Source organism: Harpia harpyja, chromosome 4, assembly GCF_026419915.1.
Source record: "Harpia harpyja isolate bHarHar1 chromosome 4, bHarHar1 primary haplotype, whole genome shotgun sequence".
In the NCBI taxonomy this organism is placed as follows: domain Eukaryota; kingdom Metazoa; phylum Chordata; class Aves; order Accipitriformes; family Accipitridae; genus Harpia; species Harpia harpyja.
The window spans coordinates 42,823,041-42,848,775 of record NC_068943.1 but is presented as its reverse complement, the minus strand read 5'-3'; the positions used below and the strand labels follow the sequence as shown (position 1 = coordinate 42,848,775).

Below are 25,735 nucleotides of genomic sequence, written 5' to 3'. Positions count from 1 at the left end.
ACATAGTAAAGGGAAAGGCGATACGGAAACAGAAACAAGAAAACCAGCCTTGTGTATCAAAGGATACAACACACAGATCTGCCTAAGACAGAGGGAAATACACATGCTAATTCCTAAGGAAAGCATCCAGAGAAAGGAGCGAATCCATTTCACTTACATTCCTGCTGGGCATATTTCACACTGGCTTTTACCAGCCTGGTCCTGATATTTTCCAGAAGGACAGGGTATGGGCTCTGGGCTGCCAGTGGGGCAATAGTGACCCACAGGACACAAATAGTCTAGGAGCAAAAAAAGAAATACACTTCTAACGTCACTGCTCTGCTTATGTCCTGAACAGCTTTATAGTGCCATTAGGGGAAGCATCACCACAAACGTAGAACTGGAAGATTTAATAAGATAAAAGGTTTATAAGGAAAAAAAAAAAACAAACCACCCTGGTTTTGTTAAAAGCATTGCTAAACACAGATTTGAGCAGTGCAGGCCCATGCGCTGCACTCCGAACACCAACTTCATGTATCACTGAAGTAGGCTTTCAATTGAACAGCCATGCAGACATGTTGCCCTTAACAGCTCCCAGAAAGCTGAAGAGGCTGCAGCCTCTCTGCACTGTCACATGGTTCACTAACTTTTTTCAGAGAGCCACCTGTATGTTTCTAATACATCAGGATTTGAGTTACACTTATCCCTACATCATCATCCTTACGAAAGGGAGGATAGACAATTGCATATAACCTCTCTCTCTGTAGCTCTTCCTAACAAAAATGAAAATATCACAAGGAATAAATTCCTCTTAGGATATTTTTCAGCTTTTTTTTTTGCCTTGGTAAAATCTCCTATATTTTCTACTATATTTACACACAGTTACCCACTACTTAACCTGTGTTACTTGGAATAATTTTTGGAAAACATTTTTTAATCTAAATCGCTAGTCATTTCTAAACATAACTTGAAACTGTAAGTAAAGTCAGATTTTAAGATCATCTTGCCACTGCAGCTCCAGTAGGTAAAGAATAACCCCCAAGATTGCCTACCTGACTGCTGGGCTGACACAGAGCCCTCTGGGCAAAACCATCCTCCTTTACACAAGCCCTCCGGGGAGCTCTGGCCGTGCTGAGAACAGAACCACCCTGGGAAGCAGGCCTGGCAATCCTGTGGTGACTGGCCACCACGATGAGCCAAAAAGGAGCCTGAAATTAAAAAGCCACCAAAAGCACATTCTCACATCATCCTAGACCCTGCTGCAAGCAGCTATGGATAGAAGCACAAGCTGCTCATGCAGTAACTTTCTAGCTACAGTAGCCCCAGCTGTGTCTTGCAGGAGATGCCAAAAGGATGCTGGCTGGAAGGAATTCAAAGGGAGTACGGTCCCCAGCACTCCCTTAGAAGAGTAGATTACAGTCCTCCTATAAGAGGGGTCTGTATGAGGCTGGTCTTGAGTACTGGCTGAGGTGAATTGCTATTTATTTCTAGTCTGGACTGAGCAGTGCAGTCACATGCTTTATGTAACTACAGATTTAACCCAGGACAGAAACAAACATTCCACAGTCTTTCTCATTCAACTTAATCCTTCGTTAATGAACGGTGATGTTAAAGGACAGCTCTCACCGTGCAGGGAGGGCGGCAGAGGCTTTTATACGTGCTTGGCTACGTGAAGTCTCCTTCAGCAGGGCTCAGCAAAGAGCATTCCCCCCACCACAGCTGCACAGCAGCATGTAGACCACAGACTGAGGCTCCAGGGGAAGTTTTGCAATTACTGTCTGAATGCACATTTAGGACTGATGTTTCCAATACTACAGCACTGGATTAAAGGCTAAGCCTTCATGCTGATAGCAGCTGTCCTCTGGGGAACATAAAGGCATGCTTCAGCACAACGAAACAAGGGGCTGGCAGAAGAATGGCACAGACCCAGGCAAGCTCAGCAGCTCACTGGACACTGGGAAGACAAACGATAGCGTGTAGCAGCTGCCAGCAAACCTACCTGGGGGACATGGAGATGGAGAATAACTCCCTGCAGGACAAAAGTGGCCTCGAGGACAAATGTTGCCCACTGTTCCATCCATGGGGTTTGGGAGCATGGAGCCCCCCGTGCAGTAGAAGCCAGCCTCACAGGGACCTGATGGAGCTGCGAGCTCTGCAGTTGCACAGTACAAACCTGGTGCAGGTAGCAGAAGCAAGGCCATCGTTTAAGAGACACCAGAACCAAACAGTCACAGCACAAGACTGGGATTGCCTACTGATCTTGGCAAAAGGGAAAAGAGTACATAGGTACAAAAAACCCAATCCAACCCAAAAAAACTTGTGCAGAGAGAAAGACTCTTCTCCTACCTGGAGTGCAGGGAAGAGGAAGAAATGAACCAGCAGGACAAAAGGTTCCTGCTTGGCACAACCCAACAGATCCAGAAGCTGGAGCTGCCATGCCTGCTAATGGAAGAGACACAGACTGAGGTGAAACATAAGAATTGCAAGCACTGTATCTTATCTAAAGAGCTCAGGAAGAACAGAACTAGAGCACTGCATTAAGTAAAGTAAAAAGGGAAAGTAAGCCATCCTGAACCTGGCTGGGTCCTTTAGGTGACTGCAATACCACCTCCTCATTAATAATAATCATCACGCTTCACCATTCCCCTTCATACCAGAGTAATTTCCAGGAAACACTGGTTTGCTTGACGTGGATCCAGGTGGACAAAACCATCCAGGCATGCATAGTCCATCTGGTCTTGCTAGGCCTGGCTTGGAACAGACCCTTCCAGGAGGACATAGTTGGCACTTGGAAGCATCCCAGATATTTAAAGCTTCACTGTAGGTTCCAGGGGGACAAGGATACTGTGTGGCAAATTCTGTATTCCTGGGGCAATAGTGACCTAGGAAGGAAAAGACAGGTTTCATAAAGGTTAACACATGCTGGTAATAGCCTAGGAAGAACCCCCAACCAGCACACATAGCATTCTCTTCATCTGTTTCTGAGAAGGACTGATCCCAAGCTATTATGGTGGGTCCACCTTACAATTTATCACTACTCTCCGATAGCTACGTCACATTGGCTGCATGAAATGAAGCTAATCAGGCCTGAGGACTAGCAATAGTTTTAATACCATGTACTTTTTAAATGTGAAGATCTTTAAGTGTGTGATAAAGGTCTACTGTCAAAACTGTTTGCTCCATTTACGATTGTATTGGGTCTGGCTGAGATGGAGTTAATACTCCCCATAGCAGCCCTCACAGCACTGTGCTCTGCATCGGTAGCTAGAAAGGTGTTGATAACACACCAGTGTTTTGGCTACTGCTGAGCAGTGCTGGCACAGCATCAAGGCTGTCTCTCCAACATTTTTGCCCCCCCTCAACGGCAGGCTGGGGCAGGGCGAGATCTCGGGAGGGTACATAACCAGGACAGCTGACCTAAACTAACCAAACAGATATTCCATACCATATGATGTCAGCTCAGATATAAAAGCTAAGTAAAGGGAGACGGAAGGAGGGCATTTTTGGTCTTCCAGAGCAACCACTACGCGTTCTGAAGCCCTGCCTCCCAGGAAGTGGCTAGACATCGCCTGCTGATGGGAAGTAGAGAATAATATCATTTGTTTTTCTTTGCTTTCACGCGCGACCTTGGCTTTCAGTTTATTAAACTGTCCTTATCTTGACCCACGAGCCTTTTGTTATATTTTCTCCCCCCTGTCCAGCTGAGAAGGGGGAGTGATAGAGCAGCTTTGGTGGGCACCGGGCATCCAGCCAGGGTCAACCCACTACAACGATTTTCCACATTCAGACAGGAACTGAATCCCAAAGAGCTTAAGTACTTTGACCAAGGTCATTGATCCATCCAGTGGAAGAGATTTGTGACTCATGCAACCCGGTCCAATGACAAATCTACTCCAAATAGCTGTGGGGGCATCTGATAGTTCCTTAAGCAAGATTTCCCAGAATGAGTGGGTAGGTGCAATCACACTCACCTGCAGGGCAATCTGTGTAGTTTGTGGAAGCAGCTGTGCAGTAAAAGCCTTCTGGGCACTCCAAACACTGTGCCATACTCCAAGATGGGCTATAACTCCCTGCAGGGCACGGCTGGGCTCTGCTGCTCCCCACCACGCAGTAATGTCCAGGTGGACATGGTCCGCCACTGACTGTTGTCTTTGAAGAAAAACACCATAATTACCATCTGCAAACTCAAAAGGGTGGCCTTTTGAGGCCGGAGGATCTGACATAGATCTATGTCAGATTCTAAAGGTGAAGAGAATGAGACATGTAGTATGAAATCCTGCACTCATCCCTCAGTCTTTAAGGCTGCACACCTATCTTTTTCCAAAAGAGGGGATCAGAATTCTGTGCCTGACAAATCTTGCTGGGCTGGCCATTTGGAAGATAGCACCACCCCTTCTTCATTCGTAGTCCGTAGAGAGCTGCGGCATAAAACCAGTATCTTGTTGAGTTATCTTAAAAATTTTTTATTGTATTTTGCCTAGGAGGAGGGCTGACAGATGCAGTAGTCTAATCAAACTCATGCACTCCCAACATCTGTAATTTTAATCTGATACGGCATTCCACTCTGTTTTGCAGCATCAATATGCAAAGATAGAATTATTTTTGGTCAGCTTTGAGATGTAAAAGCTGAAAGGAGGCCAAGTATATTTTGCTCTCTCTAGCCCCTTCCACTATCAATAAACCAGATGTACCTGATACAAAAGGTAATGTAGTAAGGGAGAGGTTAATACAGGGCAAAAGAACTAAGGTGACCTTATGGTCTTCAGTTCCACAGATATGACATTTTACATTACTTACATCACAAGCACAGCTTACCGTGGGAAGTTTAGGAGAAATGGTTCCTCCACTACAGTAGAATCCAGCCTCACATAATCCAGTTGGAGTCACAAGTCCAGTCCCATTGCAGAAATACCCTGAAATTGAGAGACCACAAAAGGGCCGTAATGATATTGGTCACACGAGACAGACAACAGCAAGTATGTAATGAGGAAATAATCACTGAAGCATCATGTTTGCTGTCCCCACATCTATTCTCCCAGAGATGCTTTCACTGAGAGTAGCTGCAAGTACAGGCCTTACAGGCCTGAACAAAGAGCACTCCTTGTATCACCTCTTAAGTACGAAAGCATAGAGAGAAAGGGTGGAAAGGGAAGCTCACAGCACAGAAGTTTGCACTTCACTGTGAGTATCCTCCTACATGGAAAAGTGGCAGATTTAGTCTATGCTCCACCTAACATCTCTCTCCAAGAAAGCAGTTGTTCATGATTGCCTGCTCTAGAACCACAAAGTTTCTCAGAAGCCCTAGGAAACCTAGTGTCTGGCTAGAACCTCGTTATTCTTTTCTTTCAATATTGTACCTGCATCACAAAGGAGACAGTCCTTGATGCCAGTATTCCCAGTTGAGTTGCTATAATAACCAGGAGGACATAGCTGTGGAAAGGCAGAGCCCATAGGACAGTAAGTTCCCTTTGGGCATGCGTTCCCCAGAAGACCATCTGTAGGTGTTGGACTAGAAACACCTCCGCTGCAGTAGAACCCAGCCGAACAGGGTCCTGTAACATGTGACTGCCCTGCAAATGCACAGTAATGCCCTGAGAAAGCAAAGCAATGCCCATTAGTACTGGCAGAAAAAAACAGAAAGGTACTTCAGAGAGCAAGCTACATACTTACACAATTTGTCCACTGAACCACTGAAGCTCAAGAACACTCAAATACACATTTTCATACATTCTCCTGCCACCATCCTGAGACATGCTTATTTGCTGTTTACCTGGGTCACAGGGGGTGCAGTGAGACATCAGGCTGCTTCCAGTCAGTGGGTTGTAAGTCCCCTTAGGACATGGGAACTGTGTTGCAGAAGCAGTACCGGTAGGGCAGTAATGGCCAGCTGAACAGTTATTCTCCAAAAAGGAAGAGGAATTTGGGGGGCAGAAGAACCTGGTCCAAAGAGATTTAAAAAAGGGAAAAAAAAAAAAAAGACATTTTCTAGCAATATTCTATCCACGAACGCCCGAATAACTTAATGGTGGGGCTAGCTAGTCTAATGTAGCTGCTGCACTGTGCTATAATGACCACAAGAGAGACCTACTTACGCGTATTACTACATTCTTAGTTGTCTCCTCCTATGCCAAATTGATGGCATAATTGCAAAAGCCACAGAGACATAATTTTCTTAACTTGAGTCATAACACATCCAGGCTGTGACTCATCAACTTGTAAAAGTTAATCAAGGTCAAATCCAGTCAGTAATTGGAGATGAATCCCCCAAGGAAAAGCCAGTCAGCCTCAGGTGATATACAAGATCCTCTTCCCCTTCAACAGGCCTATGCCAGCCTGTTGCCAAGGGAACCATCTATTACTTCAGACATGGAAAAAGTTTATGGTGCCAATGGTTTCCTTGCTCAGAATAGCCTTCTGATCTAAATTCCCTTCCAGTGTAGTTGTACCTGGGTTTAGGACTTTGCCTGGTCCCATAATCAACTATACAGTGTTGCTAAACAGAGCTCAATAGGTGCGCTGTTTTCTCACAGAGACAAGTGCTTTTCAATGGTAAAATAACTCATTTTCCCACCACACACTGCTCCACGATGACTGGATAAGCAATTTCCAGTAGTCCCTTACTCATACGTACAATGCTAAGCTCACTGTCTCAACTCTTACCCTTTAGGACAGGGGAGGCAGCTGGCTTGCCTTTGTGATGGGTTATAGGACCCTGCTGGACAAGCAATTGGAAGAGCTGTGCCCTTGGGACAGAAATACCCTGGAAAAGAAAGAACAGATCAGAATCAGCAGTCTTTAGAAAATCAAAGACAAAACTGATGTTTAAGTAGGACCTTAACTCACTCTGGGGACACGGCTGTGGCTTCTCACCAGAGACACAGTATTCACCCTCTGGGCAAGCACGGCACTTCTCTCCACGGATGTGCGGCATGTAGGAGCCAGGGGGGCACAGCACTGGACTCCTGGATCCAAGAGGACAAAAATGACGGACTGGACATGGAGCTCCTGAGAGGCCGTCAGTGGGTGTTGGGGTCTGGGCCCTAGTGACGCAGTAGTACCTGCAGCCATGAATATAGGAACATAACTCTCTATTTCAAAAGGGTAAAGGAGACCCCTTATAGAACACCTCTTCTTTCAACAGAGTACATAAACATGTTCACTCGTCTACTTACCCTGGGCTGCAGTGTCCTGAGGGGGCCCTTTGTCCAGAGCTATTGCAGTAATATCCCCCAGGGCAAGGCCAGCACTCCTGCAAACTCCTACTGCCTTCACTGCCAGTCCACGTGCCAGGAGGGCACTGTAATGGAAGTGGTGCACCTGGCAAAAATCAAGAGCACCAGAGTGAGGAAATGCCACCTCACACTTTCCATGAATTAGAGAAAAATTATGCATTAGCAAAGCACCCTACCTTCAGGACAATAATGACCAGGAGGACAAGGCAGTCCTGATTCTCCATCTTGGGGGTTTCTTACTCGGGCACCACTTTTGCACCAAAATCCCTCAGCACAATCTCCTAGAAAACAGAACAACATATACAAAATACACGACTATATTAAAATCATAGGCACATAAACACAAATTTCACAATACACACTGAAGTACACTCATTTGCTATGCCATCATGCAGAGCCACTGCCAGTCTGCAAATTTGTGACGTAATGGTCATCAAGCAGAGGAGCTGCTTGTAACTGTAAGGAGTGCAGAATTGGTAGCAGATGCCAAACTGACTGTTCCTAGGTAGGGAAGCACTTTACTTAGCTCTGACCGAGCAATGCCTCCACATTTGGGCAAGTACTTAAGCACACATTTCTCTTTGTGCACATATTCAACACATCCTTAAGTGAAGCCTGAAACGTTAAGAATTTTATTGAAGTGCTTTGATGAATTAAGGCCTTTATCTATACAGGACAAGGAGCAACAAAAAAATCATCAGCGCCAATGTGAAAAAAGAATCTTGAAAAAAAAAAATGGAGACATGTAACTGCTGGGTACTTTGCCCTCTCTTTCTCTGCTAAGCCTAATCAGATGCACATCAATTATGTGAAATAATTAGTTCTTTGGGAACTAGGCTGAAAAAACAAACTAATTCTAAAACCAATGCCAGACGGGTTTGACACTGGAAAACTCCCCACTAGATTTTTTGATGAGATAGTTTCTGCAGTCCTTCTCTCACTTCTTGCTTAGAAAAAAAAGAATCTTTTTCTTTCTCAGGAAGTTCTTGACAAGTAAAACAGGACAGTTCATCTTAGCTGAGATCAGAACCCTAGAGTCCTAACTCCAATCCCTGGCACTAGCCATCGGCTATTGACATGACTCTCTACCAGTAACGAATAGACTCAGAACAGCAATATACCTGTTGGGGCAACAAGTCCGGAGAATTCACAGTATTTTCCTGGTGGGCATCTTTGACATTCCTTGATAGTTTTCAGTTTTTGCCTTGGTCCAAAGGTTCCTGCAGGGCAGCTGTACTGAGTGCTCCTGTTTGTCCCTGGTGGGCAGTAAAACCCTTGCGGGCATGGGTAAAGGGTAAAATCAATAACTGGCCCTTGCTGGTTGTCACAGTAATAGCCTGCAGTGAAGACAGAGGAAAGAAAGCTACATTAGTCACTGAGAGATACTAGCTATTGAGGTGCTGCTCATGAGAAGAGAACAGGTTCTCCCAGGCATACAAAAGACCTCACTGGCCACTCAAAAAAAAACAAAAAAAAAAACCATCTACTGCTGACCTTAAATTACTGTTGATCTGAATCACACTCCTGCTGGGACAAATACACCTCAAAGCTTTCCACTTGCTGCACTCTTTAGAAGGAAATTTGCCACCCAGTGGTCCCCAGAATACAGGACAAAACTTACAGGTGGCACAGGAAAGAACACTTAGGGACACAGCATTGATCTTTGTTTCCCTTCAGTTACTGAAACCCTTCAAATAAAGTTTTCCCACTGAAAAGAGTTTTCCCTTGCCAATATTTTAATTGTTCAGAATACGCAGACATTACCATTTCTGCTTTCACATCTGAATTGCTTTAACCTCTAATGGCCTTTTCACACAGAGCCAGAAATTATTCCTTCTCCAGTCAAGAGAAGGAAACCATCAAGGTAGGCAGCAAGTCTCTAAAGTTTCATCCATAGGAAGGCTCAAGAGTCAATAATAAGCAGCCATCTCTTGTGTGAGGGATGCACACGATAACGTTTGGATATTGTGAAAAATGTGACTCTTGTTTTCTGCATGCCTGTACAGTCTACAGCACCTCTCTGACTTCTGTCAGATCTCCCAGCAGGGAATTGACTTTTCCACTCTAAAACAGTGACTCCCAGAAAGACATTGATTTTGAACTTGCCCAATACACAAAAATACATGCTCCTTTGAGCATGTCCTCAGAGAACATGCTCAATCTGCAGTGCAGTTTGTTCACGACTTACCTTCCCAGCACTCCCCAGTTGGTGCACTGAGGCCAGGTACCTCGCAATAGAAGCCAGAGGGGCAAGGCTGGCACTCAGTAAGTGTTGTCCTCCCTAGAAGGCTGGAAAAGGTGCCAGCTGGGCAGAGCTTGGGTTCTGCTGATGCTGCAGCTGTGAGAACAGAAGCAAGACAGAGAGAAATGAACAATAAAAGAATGAATGAGATCGCTGCATTCAGGGGTTGGACGAATGCACAGCAATGTGGAAACAGTATCTTATTTTTCACTCATAGATCAAACAGTGCTGCATGGGAGAGGACACACATAATTAGCTTCATTTAATTCTCATTCTAAAGACAGATGATTTTAGGCATTGAGACAAATATGTCACTTACCACTTTCAAAGAACAGGCCAGGGGAAACACTAGGGGAAGAATGTGGCACTTCAGGCACCATGGTCAGACCCTAGCAAGCTGGCAACCACGCTCTCAAAATCACCCATCAGTGTTTCAGATACTATATGACTATTATGTGAAATGAAATTTTTAGTCCTGATTGATGCTGGATACTTACTGCAGTAAGTCCCCACAGGGCAGATATTCCCACTCACGCCATCTGTTGGTTTAGGGAGAGCTGCTCCGCCTTTGCAGTAAAACCCAGCAGTACACTCCCCACTGGGGACAGACAGACCTGGAATAAAGAAAGGATAATGGCACTCAAAGCATGAAGACAAAGGGAGAAAAGCAGGAAAAAAAATCACTCACAGCCTCCCTCTGGGAGACACCAAAGGCATCTTGCAAGCACCATTACAGCTCTACAGAAGTATCAGGGTAAAAGAAGCTCCTATTTAACACACTGAAAGAATAGTGAAAGGACAGAAAAAGAATAGGAGAAAATGAAGCAGCAGGCAGCATCCCAGAGCCTGCAGCTGCAGAGAATACAGTGGAGTCTGACAGGAGACCCTGATCCTCCATGTCTAGGAACCTACAATGACACATGTTGATACCGGTCCTCTGAAGATGGGAACATGGCCACAGAGGCAAAGTGACTCAACTCAGGGTCACACAGCAAATGCTGGGCAAAGTCAGGTTTATCACCTAGAAGCAGAACTTAGCTTTAGGATCCTCTAATGAGTTCTTAAATAGCAAGCACTTCCTCGTCCACACAATGCCTTCAGTTTAACTCCCCTCAAAACAGATCACTCCTCTTCTCCAAAAAAACTAACCTGAAGCATTGCAGTAAAAACCTGGAGGGCAAGGAAGAGGCTCTGGGCTTCCTTTGGGGCAATAGAAACCAGCTACACACTTCCCTCCAGTGGCAGTGGCTGGACAGAGGCAGTTGGCATTGGTGTAGTTATCCAGATCAAAAGGCTGTGAGGTCCAAGCAGCTGAGATGCAAAACCAACCTGAGAACAGAAAACGTGACTGAGAAGCTCTAGCAGTGACAGAGCCCCAGAAATTATCATGCAAGTGAATCAAGCAAACAGACTGGAAAAGCTGTGGTAAAAGCTGCAGGATATAAGCATCAGCCTCCCAAACACACTGCCCCCAAGTGCCGTGCAATACAACAGCCAAACAGATCCAGACTCACCGGCATCACACTTGCCTGAGGCAGCTGTCAAGTTCTCCTTCCCACAGTAGTGCCCAGGTGGACAGGGCAAGCAGCTATCCAAGCTCTGTGTCATGGGATCAGGGTTATAGTAGCCCCGGGGACAGGGAAACTCAGTAGCAAACCTGGTTCCTTTGGAATAAAGAAAGCAAGAATCTTTCATGGACTATAAATACTATCTTGGCTATTAATCCTGCTGTATCACTTCATGTCATCTTTGCCAGTTTCTCTCATTGCTTGTCTCCACAGTGCACAGCTTGCCCTTCACGGCCAAGGCAGTCTCTGGGCACTGTTTAGCTTGCCTGTGAGGAGGTTAAGCAACAGCCGTATTTAGGGTTTCAAAGACTGGGGTCTTTTTTTCCATGAAGAACCAGACTGACACTTAAACATTTTTGTTCACTGAGATCATTTCTTGCCTTTAATAAGAAGGATGTTTCAGCCTGGCCAATGGATTGCCTCGTCCCCTGGGCCCATCTCACCTTTGGGGCAGTAGAAGCCAGCCGGGCAAGGATTCATACTGTAGCTGGTGGTATTTTCTGGGCAGTAGTAGCCTGCAGCACAAGGGAAGCACGCAGCTTGTCTGGTGAGGTTGTTGTAAGTGCCTGCAAGGCAGGGTAAGGGAAAGCTCGTTCCTTCTGGGCAGAAGTGGCTCACAGGGCAAGGGCCTCCTTTCTCCCACATATCTAGGACACAGAAAGAAGAGACATGGCCAATAAAAGGGAGCTGCTGAGGGAGAGACAATGCCAGCAAAGGGAGCTAACAACCCACTGATGAGGATCTTGTCTTCTCTGGGATCCCAGAAGACAGATCAAGAGGATGCTCAACACAGTAACTAGAATGACCACCATATCCCAGCTTTGGAATTATTCAGTGTGGTGTCACCATGTCTCTGCCCTCCTTGCTTCACAGGCAAAGCCACAACGAAGCACATTTAACAGTTCAGCTTTCTAAACACTCTACATACACCAGGAATTCTGGAGAATATGGAATCGTCCACTGGGGACTTGGAACTCTTCCCTGGAAATTATCATTTCTGAGACACAATAAAATGACGAAGGAGCAATCACGCTATGTCCGTTACAGGCAGGCACCCGTAACTTTCCCAGTGTTCAATGCAAGTATCTCATTCGATAACACAGATTGGTGGACCAACTGCTTCTTCACGCTTGGCATGTGTATGCATTGGTACAAATACTTCAAAACAAAATTAATATGGGGGCCTGCATGACAGAGGAGTGGCAGGGGCAGGAATACCAGGGAAAAAAAAAAGGTGGCATTTTTTAAAGCTACCTGTTGCCAAAACCCCTATTTATTGGACACAGGCAGATGAAGACACCGACATTCACCCAGTGCAGCTCACCAGCTGGTGATGGCGAGGAAGCTCCAGAGAGGCAGTAGTACCCAGCTGAGCAGGGTCCCGAGGGTGCCGTGAGGCCAGCAGAGCTGCAGTAATAGCCAGATGGACACACTGTGCAGCTGGAGTCCTGCCAGTTGTAGAGCCTGGTGCGGGACATAAGCAGGCTTTCTGTTGGCAAGCATGCAAGTTCAGCAGGTAGACCACTGATGCCTACACCTCTGGCCAAGTGAAAACAACCACAAAGCTTTTATGATCAATGCAAAGATGTGTCTAATGAGCCTTACTGAGCTGCACTTTGTTGCTTAAAGGACTAAGGGAGAAACCAAAAAGAAAAGGAAAATGAAAATTAGCATCAGCAGAACCAAGAAGCTTACCTGTCTGAGTAAGTGCCCACAGGGCATTGCTGTGGGATACTTGTGCCAGCTGGGCAGAAGTGTCCAGGTGGGCATGGGCCACCAGTGCTCATGTTTGTGGCTCCATTAGGGTTTGGGACACTTGCTCCTGCATGAGGAAGAGAGACCAAAGGTATCCTGAATGATATGGATTGCTATTCATAGACAAGTCTGTCCCCCACACCTAAAGAAACATTTCCGTAGCTGAAAAAAGAGAACAGGTGATTGTTACTTATGACAATAAAGCAAAAAATCTATAGCGGAATGGAATAATTAACAGCAACTACCGTAGGGGAATAGAACCATTTGGACGGTTTACCTTTTTACTTTATTTCGCCACAGACCTACTGCTCTAAAAGCTGGGCTGTCAGCGAGGAAGGATGACCACACATTACACAATTACCTCTAGGGCCCTACAAGAATGCGAGCTTTAACTATAGCTCACAAAATCCTCCTCTGGCACATATCATCAATCTCTAACGTATAGCCAGGAAAACTGATACCCGAAAGAGAACAGCTCACATGAGTTCCCACTGCTGCAACCGGGACTAAAAGTTGGTGATCCCAAGTGCCCATCTCCCATGCTAAAGCCAGAATCATCTGTTTGTTGAAGGGGCCAGTACGTACAGAAGCTGTTTTATTTATATGGGAATACTGGGAGCATCTACGAAGTTCAAAGGCCTGTCAACCGCACTGCAAAGCATGGATCTGCATGCTGATCACAGTAGAGTTGACTGCTGTTTCAGAGCAGTCTCTGGGCTTACGTGCTAGCTGGCAAATAGAAAGTTAGAAACAAAAAAGACTTCCTGTTTTTAATGTAAGCTCCCCTTTCACTGGTGTGGCAAACAACACTCAAAGTTAGCTGAAAGCATTTCCTTTAAATTGGACTGCATCCAAAGGTATCTTAAAATTTGGACTTGATCTTGGTAAAACATTCATGACAACTGCCCCGCACAGAGCACAGAAATTGGTAAAGACCTGAAAGAAATCTCGAGGAAGGGATGAACTGCCAAATCCAAACAGTCAAAAACAGAGCACTAGGCATCTATAAAATCAGGATTTGTGTGGGTTTTGGCTCCTGCAGTTTACTCTCATTTCAGGCTTCTCTTAATAATTGCAAGGACATAGGAAGTTACTTAAAAGTAAATTAAGCGTCAGGATCCTTATTAAATTACCTAAACTCAGGTCCCGTGGTTCTATGAAATGTATCAAACACTAATCCTCAGCAGCAGTTACAGCATGCAGCACAGAGAAAATTCAGTGCTACTGAACACTGTGCAGAAGGACTGAATGAAGTTGCCACTACCTTCCCATCTGCCTGCAGTCCTTTGTCCCTACAAATACAAATCCTTATATTATACAAACACCAGCTGAAAGCTGCCAGGAAACTTGCTCAGAACAGTCAAATTCCTACAGTAACAACTTGCTTGAGTCTACTTCTTGTAGTTTACCCTAAGTCCTTCTACTAGCCTCAGAAAGCAGATATTTGACTAGAGAAACTTCTGATGTGACTGAGCATAACCTTATCACATAGCTTCATTCCTCAGAACTATCCTGGCACTCTCTGCAATAAAAGCTAGGCAGAGATTGCAGAGAGAATGTACGAAAAACAATTCCTAAAGGGCCACAGCCTCCTACTTTTTCACTTTTTGCCCTGTGAACGCTACATTCAATACCTGCTGTGCAGAAGAATCCTGGCCAGCAGGGACCACTTGGAGACGATAATCCCCAGTCTCCACAGAACATTCCTGAAAGACCACAGAGGGAAAAGAGTATCAGTAAACTGGGGGAAAAAAAACAGGAGAGCTGCTGTACTGCATGCACTGATTGGAAGGCAAAGGGGAAGACTCTGAGAGCACCAATCCTTCAGCATCAGCACAACTGGGACAAAACTGCATTCCAACTCAGATCATGCTCTACTCTGGGAAATCCTGAGTGTAAACCAAACTCTTCTGCAGAGCCTCAAAAAAACCTGTGGCTCACTGGGGGACACTACCAGTGGGACAGGGAACCTCCTTTGACTGTGTATTTTCACTTTTGCATTTACTAAAGGTGAAACACACATCAGTGGATTGGGAAAAGAGATACGCAGAGAGATCACCCTCTTAGACACTGCCCTACACGAACAATCAGAGAACTCCGTCATTTCCTCACCTGCAGGGCACTGTTGACACCTCTCTGCCTGGCTGAGTCCATAGGAGGGGTTGTAAGTCCCAGGGGGACAGGGATAAAAACTGATTCCAGTTTTCTGAGGGCAATAGAAGCCAGGAGGACAGCGACGCCTCAGTCCTTTTGAACAGTGAAACCCAGCAGGACAAGGAAAGCATTTGTTTTGACCTATGAAGGAAATACAGGAATTAAAAGGAACCATGTAATGAAGTGGAAAAAAAATACCATATGCCAAGTGCCTGGCTGCGTACTTAACGAAGCAGAAACCGAAATAAAGCTATTCTGTAGCCCTCCTGCTATAACTGGCCTTCAAACATGCACCTTCTCCCAGGGGCATTTGATTCAGCAAACTTCTCAACTCCACTTCAGCAGCCCCAGAGTGCCAGTAACCTCCACATCTCACCATTAGGTGGCAGGCAGAACGGCAAGGAAATTCGGTTAACTGCTTACTAGCTCTCTGTGCACTGAGTGTCACTGCTACAATCTTCATATGTGAGGTGCTGCAGGGGTGAGATACATTCCCCATGTGACACCAGGAAAAAAACCAAAACAAAACAAACTACTTCCCCCCCCGCCCCCCCGCCTCCAACCCCCTTCTCTACTGCCCCCCTGAAAATACTGATGCTCATAATGGCCAGCAGCTATCAAGACGTTCTCGGATACAGACAAAAAACACAATCTGTGTTTCTATCTCCCCCAAGTCACACTGAAGTTGTAAAGATCCAGTTCCTGACCTGTTGCATTACTGTATTCTCCACTGGGGCAGGGAGAAGGTGCTGCTGAGCCTGCAGGGCAGAAATGTCCTTGAGGACAGAGATCTCCAGTGATACCATCCTCTGGCTTTGCAGTCTTTGTCCTTCCTGTGCAGTAATAGCCTTAAAGCAGAAAGCACTTGAGTCCTGTCTCCCATTCAAAAAACCCTGAATTTCTAAGTAGCTAAAGAAGTTTTGGCTTTGTCTCACCTTGTGCACAAAGTCCTGCAGGAGCATCTTGGCCAGACATGTTGCAGAAAAACCCAGGGGCACAAGGCAGACACCAAGTGGCATCCTGGGCTCCTCTCTGTCCGTTCCAGGTCCCAGCAGGGCACGGCATCTCTTTTGGGTGTGTCGTGCCAGCAGGGCAATAATGTCCTTGTGGGCAAAGGTCTCCAAATGGAAGCCCCATCTGAAGCAAGGAAAATAAATTTAACATGGTTTATGAAAACTTTTGTAGTGCCAAAAGGTCTGAAGCAATGCAAGTTACTCAGTACTCACAGGTGAGGAGGTGCTGGAACCTTGAATGCAGTAATATCCTGGCTGGCAATATCCTTCTGGCTCAGTCAGACCAGCCATGCTGCAGTACATGCCTGCTGGGCAGGGCTTGCATGAACCTGCCCTGACTACATCTGTGTAAGTTCCCTGCACAAAGAGAGAGAACCAGCGAATGCCCCCTGCCAAGGGATTGGAAGCCTGCTGAAAACTACTACTTGAAAAACAAGTCCATATTTGATTCTTACCGCTGGACACAGGAGAGGCAAGGAACTTCCAAGCAAGCAAAAATGCCCTTTGGGACAATCCTGGGGTGCAGCCAGGCCCAGCTCATTGCAGAATGTACCCTCTGGACAATCCCTACAAACAGACTGACCACGGCCCTAACGAGGGAACATAGAAAGAACCTTGCAGATGTGGGGTATTACTGCTTACCATGTGAATAAACAAACTTTGCGCATTCTACCAACTCCCAGAGACTCCCTAGTACAAAATAAACACCCTGAAGCAAATGAACTGCAGTCCAAATGCAACAGATTTGTGGTATCCAAACAGCACCTTGCACCACTAAAGAAGTGGCAGGCACAGGCCTGATCTAATACAGCAGTAAGGCACATGCACATGTTAATTCACCTATGCTAGGCCAAAGCCTCCTCAGCCCACTTCTAAATATGCACTATGCAAGAAAACTGAAGAAAAACTGCCAAATGAGCTATAAACAGGAGTGCTGGACTGATGGATCTGATGTCCTGATCCAAACCTTTTTAGCTCTGCATAGAGTTCCACAAAGGAGGTGGTGATCACCCAACTTTGGATAAAACCCAAGTCCCTCTTTTTTTAAGCTGACCACTTGCAAACATCTCATGAATTTCTATTCACACACTTTACAGCTTCCAGGGGCTCTGATGACCTCACAGGTATATTACACAGTGTATACTAACATACTTACAGGCTGGAAGCTGCCAAGAGGACATGGCTCTGGCTTGAAAGCTCCTGTTAAGGAATAATGCCCCTCCATCACCACTTGCTGAAGAGCGCTTTTGGCACCTCCTGTACAGAAGTAGCCAGGTTCACATGGCCCCGAGGGAGCTTGGTTACTAGTCCCATCACAATACAGGCTATGTGAGGAAAAACAAAAACCTTGGGTAGCAATAGTTCCTTTTGTCACTGGATAGCACAGTCCCGACAAAAAAAAAATCCCTGCAGTCTACCTGGAATCTTAGAGACATGGTTCCTGTTTGCTTACAGGCCTCGAAAGGGAGTTACAGAGGATATGCATCACTTCTCACACATGGTTTTTAAAGACTATAACCTCTCAGGTTCAATAGCTTTATCCTGGGAAGAATTCTCCCCTCTACAATCAGGGAGTGGCTTCTGCATATACTTCTGAATAAAGATCACACAAACACCCAAATGTTGGTTTTCTTCAAACCTTCTCTGCAACTTTGGGCTAAAAATGCATATAAAAGGAAAGAACTTGGATGGCATTCCCTCCAACTTCCAGACAGAATATGAATTCCAGAGCAGTCTCTTGCTCTGTTTTCCTGCCTACTTCTCCTGGGAAAACAGAGTGAAGTAAAAGTAAAAAAGAGACACAGTTTTTTGAATGTGGATTCTCTCAAGAGCTTTGGATTCCACCGCATGGAGATCTACAACTCCAACCCGGCTGATCTCCTTCTTCACAGTAAAGCATAAAAATTATAAGTTTTGTGCCACTAAGCCCCAGATGATCTTGCACGCACCATTTGTCATGCCAGCATGAAGATATGATCACCTGAAAGTCAGACTGTCCCTCGCTAGCCTTAACAAGTTGCACATACTCAATGCACACTCACGGACAGGTGAAAGCCACCACAATCCATACCTTTTCCTTCAGAATCAGATGTGTAATTTTGTGTCATTAAAAGGAACGCAACAAGGTGGTGAATTATACTATCTGGTAACATAAAAAAGGACTACCCCATCAGTATTAATGAGGACGTTCAAGCAAGAGCTGCTAGGTCAAGCCATCCTGCACTACAGACATAATGAGTCTTGACAGAAGCCAGTGAACAGTAAAAGCTGAGGGACAACTCAGACAATTCAAATTCCTTATTGCAAGTCTACTGATACAGGCACGTAGCCATGGAGAAAGCAGGTTGTGCATTTGTACTAGAGCCTTGGGAACAGAGGGGACTCCTCTGTAAGAGGGCTGAAGGTAAGGTAAAGATGGGCTGCTCTGGCAACAAACTGGGGGCTGAACAACCCCTTTGCAATGGGACAGAACTGAGCCTTATTCTCCAAAGATGATACTCACCCAGGTGGGCAGTCCAAGCACTCACGGAGGCTTCTCAACCCACTCACGTTGCTGTAAGTTCCTGGAGGACAGGGGATAGGTGAGGGAGAGCCGGGTGGGCAGTATGCCCCAGCAGGGCACATATTTCCTGTCACACCATCTGTGGGCAACTGAAATTGGAAAAGGCATCATTAAAAAAAAAAAAAAAAAAAAAAGGAGTAAATGGGGTTAAAGTATTTAAAGGCATCATACTGATTTGGGCCCAAGGCAATAAAGAAAAACAAGAGATACTCTGTTGTACAGAAAACAGACAATACCTACTTAAGGGAAATGTAGCAAATGCAAAAAGAATAAATATGGATGACACTGTTACACTAGCAATCCCACTGCAATTCACACCCACTAAACTTTTCACCTGTAGCCTTTCCACCTGGCTGCATTTTTAATTAAGGGGGTGTTAGTGTTGAGAGGGAAAAATATGACATGGCTACACTCCCTTTGAGGGCAGCACGAGCGGTCCTTATGCCATAAACTTGAGCGTGAGCAGTACAAAACTGTGACTCTGGAAGTCACTGGGTTGACAAAAAGCACCACAGTGGGAAAAAAGCCCCCACAGTGGAGCACAATTAGATAAGGAGAAGAAAACCTTGCTGTGTGACTTACTGGAGTCAGGGCCCTGCCCTGGCAGTAGAATCCAGCCTTACAGGGACCACTTGGCCCAGTCTGTCCTGGAGCAGCACAGTAGAAACCATGGCCACAGGGGCTGCACTCCGAGGGTCCAGACAGCCCCTTCTTGTTACTGTATGTACCCTCTGGGCAGGGTTCATGTTTAGAGCTGCCTTCGACACAGTAAAAGCCCTGCAGAACAAAGCCAGCTTAATACAGCATCTAAGGCTCTTCTATTAAATAGACTCCCACAAACCAGCTTCTTCCATTAGATAACCACGAAAGAACAACTTACTGCTGGGCAAGGTTTGGGCTCCAACATGGCAGGAGAGTCACAGTAGTACCCAGGTGGACATGGTTTGCAAGCATCTTCACCCTCTACACTGGAATTATCCCAGAAGAAGCCTGGCATACAGGGGAAGGAGAAAGGGAATCCAGTCCCTGGAGGACAGTTGTAGCCAGGTGGGCAATCCCCCGTCTGGAAAGCAAAATACACAGTCAGGCATGGCTTTGTCGTCTTTGGAGCAGGGAAGAGGAATCTGTTAAGATTCAACACAAAGATACAAGCTTCATCTACAATTTGAATAACCTGGCATTTTTTTACTGCAAGAAAATGGAGCAGAAAAGAAGGGAAGGAAGGTAATTCAGTCTTACCAGTAAAATTTTGACCATGTAGGATAATTATTTTAGGTGAGATTTTTTAAGGTAAAATCTTGTCATTGAGACAGGCCCTAAATGTTGCCTATACAGTTGCGCAGAAGATGCTCTTCTGCGCTTGGAAGAGCTGTAACCGGGATAAGAGTTATTACCTTGTTCTTAAATAAAAATGTGGATTCATCCAAGTGGAAGAGAATCCAACTGCATTTTTTACTCTTAATAGAGACTTCTTTTTTTAACAGCTATTAATATTTGAAGAGTTCACTCTTTCCAGAGACGAGACAATTGCAATGAAAGATCCCAAAACTCATTAGAGACAGAGCAGCACCAATTCCTGACCTTTGAACTCTCTTTCATAGCCTGCACTGACAGCCAGAAGGCAAAGTAAAGACAGAAAACATGCATTAAGCTTGCTCCATTAACAATAGCAGCCTTTGCGGGGGGGGGGGGGGGGGGGGGGGGAAGGCAGGAGAACCTGGGCTATACTTACAGGGTGGGGAATTCCTAGAGGCTCAATCCCATCTCTGTAGCAGTACTTCCCTGCAGGGCACAGTAAGCATTCATCAGCACTGCTTAGACCCTTCTGCTCACCATAGGTCCCGCTGGGGCAAGGCTTAGCATGCAAGCCCTTGAAATGAAATAGAAAAATGGGTCTTCAACATACTAATATGACTGCTGCATCCCACAAGGCAATCACCCAGAAACTGAAGCTGTGAAAATAATCCTTCCCCGTAACTGGGAACAAACACTGAAAAGCGACACTAGGAATCTGGTGTGAATGCTGAAAAGATGGTATAATAGAACATGGATCCAATCCTCTGTATTGAATACACCATCTCAGAAAACGTTATCCCAATATTATGAACAGTTTTATGTAGGGCAAATACTGCTAAGATCTGCGAACGCCAAAAGAGTACAGAAATCAGTAAAAAAAATTGTTAGGAAAGGCTCCCATAGCAAGACTAATCCCAGTGCAGACTGTAACTGTACAGCCGACTTGATGAGAGAACAGTGAATCCCAAGGACCAAAGCAGATTCACTTACAGTATCTCCCCGGGGACAGTAGTATCCTCTTGGGCAGGCATTTGCACTGGCATCAGGAACAACTGCCTGTCCTTCTGGGCACAGGAGACCCGCTGGGCAAATCATAGCAAGGAGCATCACTTCCCAGCTAGTGTGCTCACTAGCACAGTAATGTCCGACAAGACATGGCAAGCAGGAGGCTGAACCTTGGTCCTACAACATGAAAGGCACATGGTTCCACTTCGAGAGAGCAAAAGAATCCTTGCACATTTGGCAAGCTGTGTTGAGGCACAAAACAAAGGAAATGAATGCAACCAACTCTACAGCAGACCCTATCAGTAAACAAAACAGTCCACAAAAACACGGCCACTAAGCAAAGACATTGCCCTCGGGAGCCGATGACAGGACCCTGGCTCTTATAAAACATTCCCTGTTATGCTCAGTAATACTACCGGAAGCAGAGTTTCCTTTAAAACTTCCACCTAACCTACCCTATGAACAACAAACAGCATGCAATTCAGTGTATTCACCCTGCAGGCAAGAAAGCCTGTGCTTCACAAATAAGAAGCAGGCCCTGTCACTGCCTGTGGATTATCCATACAAAAAGTTCTGATCCTCAGAACAGTCAACCCAACACCCTTTACCAGCAGGAGCAGAGAAAAAACACAGACACGTTCCCTCATCTTTCTTTGTTACACTGAACTCCGAAGTGCAAACAAAAAATAACCTAGGTCTATTTGCCATACATAAATCTCCATTTACCTCCTCTCCAAACTTAATTAAGGGTTCCAGTGATAACTACCAAATTCGTGCAGTGATAGAGAACTCGCCTGGACAGGAATACTGGGATCATTTGACAGGAGTGACAAACCCATTTCTCATCAATGGGGAAACGTGGCAATTACCACTAGAATTATTCATTACAGTTTTGAGGCAAATAAAAAAGAAACAGGCCTTAGCACCTGCTTGTGAGAATAGTTGTGCCATCACTGTTCCCCTCTGCAGCTCCATCTTGTTGTTTTACCTTCCAAAGCCCAGTGATAGTTTAGCTCCATTGCAATCAAATACTTCCTTTTGAGCAGGAATTAAATACAGGCATCTGCTTTCTACCAGGGTAAAATACATCATGAAAACCCAAAGTATCTACTCAACTACCCACAGCCAGACACATGACAGATGTACTTAGAGTGCTACTGCAAGCCTCTGGAGTGGGAATAACAGCAGGAGCAGTATTGCACATGTGATAAATACTTCTAAGCATCATGTCTGGAGCAGCTCCAAACCTGATTGCATAGGAATATTCCCAGTGACTTCTCTGGACTAGCGCTTTCACTCCTTACTTGTAGGGTCAGCACAGGTGGCCGATATTATTTGAAGCACAGTACACAACCACCCCAAATACTCAGACTTATCATGCAAGGAGATGGGCTCCTTCTCTGAGGCACTCAAAGCCTCAACCTCCCCTTGAAGCTCCCTTTTCTGCCAAAATTCAGTCCTTACACTGAACAGATGACAGGATAAAATTATTGCTACTTACTGAAAAGTTGCCAGCACCACATGTTTGAGGAGTAACAGTGCCAAGCTCAGGGCAGTAATACCCTCCAGGACAAGGGATGCAGTCTGCAGCCACTTTTGCGCCATGTTCCATGCGATAAGTTCCTCTGCAGGAGAAAATACAGCAGAAGGGAGAGTCATAAACAGCAGCAAAGCAACCAAGAAAAGGACAGTGCACCTCTGGTCTGCGTTCTCAGTCTTTGGTATAGAGGAAATCTATTGTTCCTGGAGCCAAGAAACTGCCCGATTCAGAAAAAACTTGCCTGGACCACCCAGTAACAAGCAAGGTGAAAGGAACTCACTAACATTTCTGGTGCAGAAAGGTGTTACTTAAAATCAGAAGTGTTCTGAAATGCTGTGTAGAAATATTTTGTTTTGTACCTGCACAACTACTGCAGCATGTGTAGTGTACTTACACTGGGCATAGAACTGGCTTGGAGGTCCCACTGGTGCAGAAAGCTCCTGTGGGGCAGGCAGCGCAATCTTCCACTCTGGCATTTCCCAGCCTGGTACTGTAAGTTCCTGCAGGGCAGGGGTACTGTGTGCCCCTCCACGTACCTTTCCAAAAAAACCAGGAGAGAACCATGCTAATTCTTAATACAGCCTTGAAGACAGAAGGCAATAAGGCCCCCTGTTCTTCATTGCTATTAAGTATTTACAGGAGTTACATGTAAATACATATTCCTATATATAAAAATGACTGCTCACAGATCTGAGAACAACAAAAAAATCTTAATTTAGTACATACTGCAGAATCTTTGCAGAAAGTTTCAAATTTAGAATTGTGCTTGTACCAGACACTTGATTGTGCATTTTAATTCTTCGCAAATTAAGGGGAAAAAAATATTGGCACCAACACACTCAGTTCAAACAGTACAGATTTAAAGTATGACTATACAGAATGGACAGTTTGCTATCCAGCTCCACACTGAAATACTTTGATGCAAAAAATACGCTGATAAAGTCAGCGCATGATTTTATCAGAGTCCACAAAATTTCCAGAGACAGAAGTAAACTAAACCTCCTTCATTCCTGCAAAAAGCTGCCTACCTTGAGGGCAGTAGTGCCCTGAGCTGCACATCCCAGTAGGGATAGGGGCTCCTCCCACACAAAACCAGCCTGCGGGGCACGGAAAGCACTCCTCTTCCGAGGTCAGGCTTGTCCTATTGCTCCAGGTGCCTCGGGCACACTTGTGCTGCATTGGGTGCTTTGTGCCTGGGGGGCAGTAGTGACCAACTGGGCATGGAGTGGGAGGCTTCTGTTTCCCACCTGTTCCTGTAAACACAATGACAAATTTAAGAGAAGCAATGTAGCCTAATGGGTAGCATACTGGCTTCACACAATCCAGTTCCCTCACTCTGTTTTCAGCACTGCTGGATAACCCCAAGTTAAGTCTTCTCCTCATTTTGTGCCTTTGTGCCTTAATAACAATAATTACTTCCTCTGTCGATGAGAGGCTCTATCACAGAACCAGTTACTAAAGCAATTATTCTTCAACTCAGGTATCCTGCATGGTGCCCCTGTCCAAAGCTAGCATAGACATTAAAGTGAAGAAGCCACCAATAAGCTAAAAACTTTGAAGACTGTAAAAACTGGCTGCTTCCAGGTCATGAAGTTAAAACAGTATTCATGGGTGGCATAAAGAGGAAATTTCAGAGTAAAATTAAAATCAACTTGTCCAGTGAGCACAGCAGTCTCTGCAGGGCAACTTCTTCCCATTTACCATCATTGTGATACCTCACTGACCTACTCTAGTACTTACTAGGGGGCTCTGTGATAAGGGGTACCAAAGAACACAGTTCACTTTGTCATAAAGCCACCTACCTCTCACACAGACAAATCCAGCAGGGCACGTTTCACACTGGGACTTATCAAAGAGGCTGAAGTCATTGCCAAACGTTCCTGGAGGACAGGCGTTGCTGGGAAAATGAGGGCTGGATGACCCCGCTGGGCACACATACCTAACAGAACACAGCAGGCTAGCTGGGACAAATGTTTTGATGCAAGAGGGAGACAAACTCTATGCCCTACCAGAATATTAGGATGAATGCTGCAGCTGGGAAAAAGCTGAAGCACTTGATGCTGTGGCTGACAGCAATGTAACTGACAACTGATAATGCAGAAATACCAAAAATGAAACACTGTAAATGGACTGGTTGTGTCATACATTTTTCACCAAAAGAAAAGCAGGTTATTCAGCCAGGTCACTTTGTTCATAACCATGGGACATGTGGCCCAGCTTCATTCTTGTCTCTTTTTACCACCTATCCTGTCGCAATAGCAGGCAGCAGTGCCTTCCACCAGAACAGTCTATGCCACACTGATTTACCAGAAACTGCAATAAAATCTTGACATAGCAAAGGATGCCACCTGCACAGCCCTATGCACAAAGCATAAACAACGATGGTGAAATATATGCACAGACATAGATAGAAGCACAGAAAACAACAAGGCTTACCCTGGTAAGCACTCTGCATCAGGCTGGGCTAAGCCAGCCTGAGTACAAGCTCTCCCTGCTGGGCAGGCTCTGCAATCAGCAGCTTCATCCTGTCCTTGGAGAGGATTGTATGTACCTGGCTGGCATGGGACTGGATAACCTGATCCAGCAGGACAGAAATGCCCAGCGGGGCACTTTAAACACAATCCAATTCCTAAAGAGAGAGAAGACATTTAAGGTCCCAAAGGGAGCATGACCTGCCGACAAAACAGAGGGTCCTATGAAATACGATTCCTTTGCTTTCACCTACAGCAAGAAAGTATGATGGAGGTTCATTCATACCAACAATAAAGTTACTCCAAAGCCAGAAGGTGGTGGTATTGGATTAGCTGAATGTTACTGCGGTTGAGTGGCTCACAGAAGCGGTAAAACCATCTGGACTATGCTCTGAGCTGATAATACAAGGAATGAGATACATTAAAAAATAAACAAAAGTATCAGCCTTAAAACACACTCAGATGGAGGTATGTTTAATAATCACGATGCTTAGGCCTCAGTTGTAAAGAGAGCCTGGGGTTTCCATGAAAGCTGAGCTGTTTCTACGTTTGCATTCTGAATACAAAGAGAGACAAACGGGTTTCGCAGACTGGAGATATTCTCAGTACAAACACATGGATACCTGCTTGAATGACAACCAGTTCGAGACGTGATCATCTCTAAAATCCCACGTGTTAAACAAAAGATGCTTGCATTGTAACTTAAAGGAACACTAGTAACATCAATACATAATAAAACAACAATCCCTTACTGGTGTTACCACATGCAGAGAGTGTATTTCATTACAAAATGTCCCCAAACGTTTAACTTGGTGAAAAGGAAACACAAATTTAGCCCAGGAGAAGTTGCTATCCTCCTGAGTCAGGCCTTTCAACAGCACAAAGCAAATAGAGCAATTCAGGGAGAAGGGAAAACT

General features: G+C 45.3%; 1 protein-coding gene across 1 annotated transcript in view; it reads right to left on the bottom strand.

The window, feature by feature from the left end:
• The window catches only part of LOC128141191 (zonadhesin-like), a 66,528-nt gene that overhangs the window by 28,515 nt on the left and 12,278 nt on the right, over nucleotides 1-25,735 (bottom strand). Inside the window, 38 exon segments of the mRNA XM_052785800.1 lie at nucleotides 158-278; nucleotides 1,032-1,187; nucleotides 1,979-2,152; nucleotides 2,326-2,421; nucleotides 2,634-2,861; nucleotides 3,951-4,128; nucleotides 4,795-4,892; nucleotides 5,337-5,570; nucleotides 5,750-5,916; nucleotides 6,640-6,739; nucleotides 6,823-7,037; nucleotides 7,152-7,296; nucleotides 7,388-7,492; nucleotides 8,333-8,548; nucleotides 9,400-9,549; nucleotides 9,951-10,067; nucleotides 10,603-10,782; nucleotides 10,968-11,117; nucleotides 11,465-11,668; nucleotides 12,346-12,485; nucleotides 12,717-12,843; nucleotides 14,411-14,482; nucleotides 14,889-15,071; nucleotides 15,638-15,778; nucleotides 15,866-16,067; nucleotides 16,157-16,300; nucleotides 16,399-16,533; nucleotides 17,100-17,268; nucleotides 18,447-18,595; nucleotides 19,089-19,283; nucleotides 19,387-19,569; nucleotides 20,239-20,376; nucleotides 20,793-20,984; nucleotides 22,309-22,432; nucleotides 22,742-22,883; nucleotides 23,376-23,600; nucleotides 24,150-24,286; nucleotides 24,784-24,976. Coding sequence (XP_052641760.1) covers nucleotides 158-278; nucleotides 1,032-1,187; nucleotides 1,979-2,152; nucleotides 2,326-2,421; nucleotides 2,634-2,861; nucleotides 3,951-4,128; nucleotides 4,795-4,892; nucleotides 5,337-5,570; nucleotides 5,750-5,916; nucleotides 6,640-6,739; nucleotides 6,823-7,037; nucleotides 7,152-7,296; nucleotides 7,388-7,492; nucleotides 8,333-8,548; nucleotides 9,400-9,549; nucleotides 9,951-10,067; nucleotides 10,603-10,782; nucleotides 10,968-11,117; nucleotides 11,465-11,668; nucleotides 12,346-12,485; nucleotides 12,717-12,843; nucleotides 14,411-14,482; nucleotides 14,889-15,071; nucleotides 15,638-15,778; nucleotides 15,866-16,067; nucleotides 16,157-16,300; nucleotides 16,399-16,533; nucleotides 17,100-17,268; nucleotides 18,447-18,595; nucleotides 19,089-19,283; nucleotides 19,387-19,569; nucleotides 20,239-20,376; nucleotides 20,793-20,984; nucleotides 22,309-22,432; nucleotides 22,742-22,883; nucleotides 23,376-23,600; nucleotides 24,150-24,286; nucleotides 24,784-24,976 — 6,025 coding nt within the window.